Source organism: Triturus cristatus, chromosome 2_1, assembly GCF_964204655.1.
Source record: "Triturus cristatus chromosome 2_1, aTriCri1.1, whole genome shotgun sequence".
Classification (NCBI taxonomy): domain Eukaryota; kingdom Metazoa; phylum Chordata; class Amphibia; order Caudata; family Salamandridae; genus Triturus; species Triturus cristatus.
In genome coordinates, this window is record NC_140581.1 from 69,070,821 (window position 1) to 69,077,155 (window position 6,335).

At 40.3% G+C, this 6,335-nt stretch overlaps 1 protein-coding gene across 1 annotated transcript in view; it reads left to right on the plus strand.

The window, feature by feature from the left end:
* Window positions 1-5,834, plus strand: part of LOC146863753 (uncharacterized) — a 218,590-nt gene extending 212,756 nt beyond the window's left edge. Inside the window, exon 4 of the mRNA XM_085627901.1 lies at window positions 622-5,834. Within this exon, the coding sequence (XP_085484027.1) occupies window positions 622-1,115 (494 nt within the window). The 3' untranslated portion in view covers window positions 1,116-5,834. The remainder of the gene's footprint in view (window positions 1-621) is intronic.
* Window positions 5,835-6,335: the final 501 nt, after the last annotated feature.

The following is a 6,335-nucleotide window of genomic DNA, read 5'->3' on the forward strand; positions in this document are numbered from 1 at the left end:
ACCCCTCAGTGCTTGCTCATACTCTGCAGTAATTCCTGCAGAGTATGTTTGGGCACTGAGGGTATGCGCTACTTGTTCAGAGGTTTCTAAACAGGGCCTACTTCATCCTTCCAGCCCTCTATAGAAATCACAGCAGTACATACCCTTAGGCACCCTTACATACTCTGCAGTAATCACTTAAGTGCAGTTAGTGGTTTCTAAATAGGGCTGGAAGAGGGAGCAGTCCCTCTATGTTTAAAAAATATTGCAGAATAAACTTTAAACTGCAGTGATTCATAAACGTAAAGAGACTGCTCCCCCTTCCAGCCCTATTTAGAAACCAACCACTGCAGATTAATTCCACCAGCAGAGCGGCAGAATTCATCAGTAATTTCTATGATTCTGCTGGTGGGATTAAATAATCTGCCAAGGTCTAATGTTAACATTTAAAGGGTTATGCAAGTAGCAAACCGTGAACTCATTTTAAGATGGTTCCTCATAGCCCAATTCTAAAAATGTGCAGTTAAATGCTTTGTCCACTACTAATTGCATGGTCTGAATAATCTGATCATTTATATATATTCACAAACTTCGGTGTTACAGTGTGCCAATAAACATATAGTCTTTTTCCATTTCTGTTAGGTCTTTACGTCATGGCAAAAATAGGTGAAGCTATTGCAAATGCTGAAACGGCAGCTAAAGAAGCTAAAGCGATTCACTTGAAACACAAAGAAACTGCGGAGAAGTTTGAATCTCAGCATCAATCCTGTATGGAGGCCATCCATTCCACAGAACAGACCATTGCGGCTAATACTGTAGAAATTCAGCTCCATCAACGGGACTTAAACTCAGAAAGGGCGCTGCAACAAGAGTTGAATACATTTCTCATCTCGTTGAGGAAATGCACCAGTTTACTGAGCACTGTGGCTGGCAAGACCAGTGCGGCCAACATGTACCTGGAGCTCAGTGGAGTGCTTGATGGTCTTCTGAGAGTCTTGGATGAAATCGTAGTGACTTTACGCCCCCTGGTTGAAAGTAGTACAGATTACTCACTCCTGATCTCTGTTAGATTACCAACCATCATTCACAGGCTGGAAGAGGCTAACCGTAGGTTGAAGAACGCTGCAGCGTCCTAAATCTGTGCGTTCCTATAGCACTGCAGTTTGTGGCAATCCCCGTAATCTACTTCTTTTCATGCGTTTTGCTACGCAATACCTTTGGGTGGAGCTCTCACATCTCCTAAGTTTCTCTCCTTAATTGTGAATGTGCTGCTAGCTGACCAGGTCCTCAAGCCTAAAGAAGGCATAAAATCAAGCACAGAATCAACCCCCTGCCAGACCCTCCTTTTACCCATTACTAAGAAAAGGGCAATCCCATTAACCTTTTCTTCAGTCAATGAATACAGAACTTCCAACACCAACCCTGCCTTATCTCTTACACCTGCACATTGCCACAAAATGCAGCAAGTCATCTTTAAATTTCTATCCCTCTCAGATCGCACCATCATATTGAACTTCCTCAAAGCCACTCCTTATAAAGATAATGTCTTACCCTCACCCTTCATCAAAGCTCAGACAGGGAACTCCCTCTCTACCGTACTAATTGAGATGCTTTGACCCCGTCCTTATGTTGATAGTCTGGAGTACATATTTTGATTAGGCAAATGTTATGTGCTTCTACAGAAAACAGCTTGCCATATTCACAGCTGTGATCAATTTGTTTATTTAGCCAGCTGCCCAAGCTGAAACGTTCATGGGCACCCATTTAAAATTGTCTTAGATCATTTACAGTGTTTGTTTTTCTCAGGCAGCAACAGGAGTGTGGTTATTAACTTTGCGCTTCAGACTGCAGTTTTGTGTTTGAGACCCAGGACTTCACTAATCATCATGGACTCTCTTTTCCAGCATGAAAGTGCAACTGTTACCTGACCTTAAGTTATATCATAATCAAAAAAGAGCTTTGGAAGTCATACTGAGAGAGGGGCATAAGCGCCACCCACATCTTGGGTCTCTGGATTTGAATAGGCCAAATGTATGTTCTTCCACTAAAACACTACTCGTATTCCACTTTTTGACTTACAGCAAAATCTACACTCAATGCAGCAGGACTGAGCAGTTTACAGTGGAAAGTCAGTGATTCTGACTATAGACCTGAACTGTCTGTGATTAAGTGTTATGATAATGGCACTGGGCCTGACACATTTATTCTGAAAAGCATGTGTTTAGGTCGGTGGACCTTTAAGGTTGGAATATCAATAGTCGATTTTAAATCCTCCAGATAGATATGATGTAATATGGAATCTCACATATGTGCCATAGTAGGCAATGGTTTTTGTGTAGGGCACTCAGTGTGATAAACTGTGGATATAGAAGTCTTACTGTGTGAGAATCCTTATCAGCCCGTATTTGGAAAGACAGAATTGTGTAAACCTTTCTAGTTTTGTGAATATGTGTCTGATGGTTGTCTTATAGAAAAGCTTGCTCTCAAAACTGTAAGCCTGGGATGGGTAGCCTGACAAGCTATTCTCTTTTTTGGTGCACTGGAAATATTATCTCAGATGACTTAGGTCTGGTGATCTTGTTAAGAAACATTATGAAAACGGCAGTTTGTCTAACTTATTCATTATAAGGAGCATACTTTAAAGACAGCAAGCTTTTCATAGACATGGACAGATTTTTAGTTGCATGAAATCTCAATGATTACCGTAGTAGGCAAGAGCTATTGCATTGTCCAACCTCTCTGGCAAATAACATAACATAAGTATTTGTAAAGCGCACATTCACCACCACAGGTATCTTGGCACTGAATAACAGATGTTTGTTGCTACCCAACTCAATGGTACTCATTTAATTGACCTCATATGGATGAAAGGCTGAGTCGACCCACCAGGATTTGAACCTGTGACCAAAAGGTCCAACACAGGCCCCTGCAGTAGATGCATTAGTCCACTGAGCCACCAGACACGGCATAAACAAATGTTTAACAAAACAAAAGTGATGATCCCTAATTGACCCCATCTAGCTTGATTGTTTATCTTTTTTGCAACTGTATTTCTACACATATTTATAAGTTTACATCTGTATGCATGATGGTTGCAAGTTTACGAGCATTTGAGTAGATCTGCCATGGCTAAAGGTGTAAAGAAATCATAACGCGTAAAGGGTAAAGGTTTCATCTGTTTATCATGAATCAATATGACAAAGTGAGTCAGCCCGACAGACAATAGCCTTATAAGGATGGATTGTTATTATACTGTGTTGAGCCTATAAGCAGATATGTTGTTGGATGAAACTTTAGTAGGCAGGTTTTTGGTGTTTGTGATCCACTCGAACAAACTCTGTGAATTCAATGATCTTTGTTAGACTCTCTGAGGAGTTATTGGCTTTTGATTTGTCAACTGTGATTTTCTTTACACTTGTACATGAATGACTCTAGTCCAGACAGTTGGCCTGTGGAAAGCTTACAGAAGATGTAAGATACATGATTTGCTTTAGATGTGGCAAAAATGCAATTCAGCCTCTGATAAAGACTGCTCAGAACACACTCAAATATGTGGAAGATGCTATTCGGCCTCTGATAAAGACTGCTCAGATCACACTCAAATATGTGGAAGATGCAATTCAGCCTCTGATAAAGACTGCTCAGATCACACTCAAATATGTGGAAGATGCAATTCAGCCTCTGATAAAGACTGCTCAGATCACACTCAAATATGTGGAAGATGCAATTCAGCCTCTGATAAAGACTGCTCAGATCACGCTCAAATATGTGGAAGATGCAATTCAGCCTCTGATAAAGACTGCTCAGATCACACTCAAATATGTGGAAGATGCAATTCAGCCTCTGATAAAGACTGCTCAGATCACACTCAAATATGTGGAAGATGCAATTCAGCCTCTGATAAAGACTGCTCAGATCACACTCAAATATGTGGAAGATGCAATTCAGGCTCTGATAAAGACTGCTCAGATCACACTCAAATATGTGGAAGATGCAATTCAGGCTCTAATAAAGTCTGCTCAGATCACACTCAAATATGTGGAAGATGCAATTCAGCCTCTGATAAAGACTGCTCAGATCACACTCAAATATGTGGAAGATGCAATTCTCCAGGACATTTTGTTTCCATCTCTAAAGGAGGCAAAAGTACTTCCTTCAAGTGCAACAAACGAGGATAGTGTGGATTTGGAGGACAAGGATGATAAGGAGCTATACTAGGCTTGAGTGGGCACGATGAGAAGCCAATAATAAAATGATTGACTTGAAGAGCCTGACATATTGATTGTGAAAAGCATATGTTAAAGTAAATAGGCATTTAGAGGTGGAACTCTCTAATAAAACATGCAGATAGATATTTTGTTACATGAAATTGCACAGTTTATCATAGTAGGCAGAGGATTTTGTGCTGGTTACCCCCTCAATGAACAGTGGACATGGAAGATTTACCCTTGTATAGCGGGCCAGATATATGACCCTTACATTTTTCGAGTCACAAATTCTGAGTCGCAAAATGGAATGGACAATAGTGTCTCAGATACTGTTTGCAATTCCTAATGGGGTCGCAAATGACCTGCCTCATGAATATTCATGAGGTCGGTCACAATTTGTGACCCATTGGGAATTGCCAGCACTCACAGGGGTGGTGGGAGCTGCTGGGGTCACCAGACCACCATGTCTGTGACTGCTTTTTCAATAAAGTATGTATGTTTTTAAATGCAGCCCGTTTTCCTTAAAAGAAAAGGGGATGCTTTTAAACAAGAACAATTAAAACATTCTGTTTCATTTTTAAGAGTAGGAAGTGGTCTGTGGGGACACTGCCTGCTCTTAAAAAATATTTTTGCAATCATTCACAAAGGGGCCCCAGGGGACCCCTTCCCGTTTGCAAGTGGTTTACCACGTACTTGAAGTAAGAGTTAGACTGCAGTCACAAAACGATGGTACATACCATTCTGACTCGCTATGAGGAAGGAGCACCCTTGGCATGCCTCTTCCTAATAGCGATGTGCAAGTGCTATTTTGCGAGTCAACAACTCACAAAATAGAGTTTGTACATACCACCACCCTTTTTTGAGATTGCAAACGGGCCAATTTCCAGTTTGCAACTGCAAAAACTGGTGGTACATCTGGCCCTTAAAAACCTTCTTTGCCAACTGTGACTGATTATTACCTTTTGGAAAGCTTAAGTTCAGTACATGAGTCCTCAGTTGTTTAAGGTGGTAAGAAAATTCTAACAGCCCAAGGCCTGACAGGTTCACTAGGAGAAAAATATTTCAGATGACATATGCTAGATCTGTTTATTATGGAAAGCATATCTTAAAGTAAAATTGTTAATTCCCTACAATGAAGCCGACAGATAGGTATTTTGTTATATGTAATGGATCTTTGAAAATGTGCCCGCTCCATCCTTTATAATGAGGAAGACACCAGTGAAGCTGTCAGAGCTCCTTCTCCTGTGAATGTCCTGTGCGGCATCTAAGCATGGAGAGGATTCTCCTGTGCTCGGCTGGAGCCTGGTTTACTCTAGAAGGCATTGTATGAGACCACTTTTCCTGTAGCTGTCAGAATACTTCCATACTTTGTAAGGCTCAACATGACAGGAGAAATTAGATGTGGCCTTGTGCCCTGACATGTTGACCTTTAGAATGTGCTAACAAATTGAAGAATGCACCTGTTTTTCTCTTGCTATGTATTTCATGACTCTTAATGATGATGCCTTAGAGTTTCTTCTCAAAATATCTGCACTTAATGTGATTTGTCCTTTTCTGTCTTATGATTGACTGTACACTAACTAATGTTTCTTTCATAACCGGTTTTCACTGTTATGCCTGCAAATAAATATAGCGTATTAACCCCCAGTGTGCCTTGGCTAATAAGTCATAATTTGCATGGGTCAGACTAAATGCAGCTCCTGCTCAGCCCTTTATACTTCACAGGTTGATTCTCTGAATAGCATTCAGTTTGTCAACAGGAGCAACATGAGAGACATAGCTAAACAATGAAGACATTATCTTGGTAGTATGCAAACATAATGTTATGCTTCTCTGCAACTCGCAAGGGGGGCACACATTACATGTAGGAACTCAAATGGTTTTGAAAGTATCAAGATTCCATTATATTTTTGCTGATGAAAATAAAATAAAAACAGAGAAAAATATATTTCATAGCACTTTCCTTTAACCTGAAATAATCTTCACTGCATCACTGATTGAACATATACATTTGGAGAAGAGTCTACAATAGGTCTTAAGGAGATTTTGGGTCCTCGTAATCATACAAAGAAAAGTAGTCTCAGGGCTGAAAGATAAAACAAAAACAATTCTGAAGTAAAGAGTCACACCCATAAATTATAGGCAAGC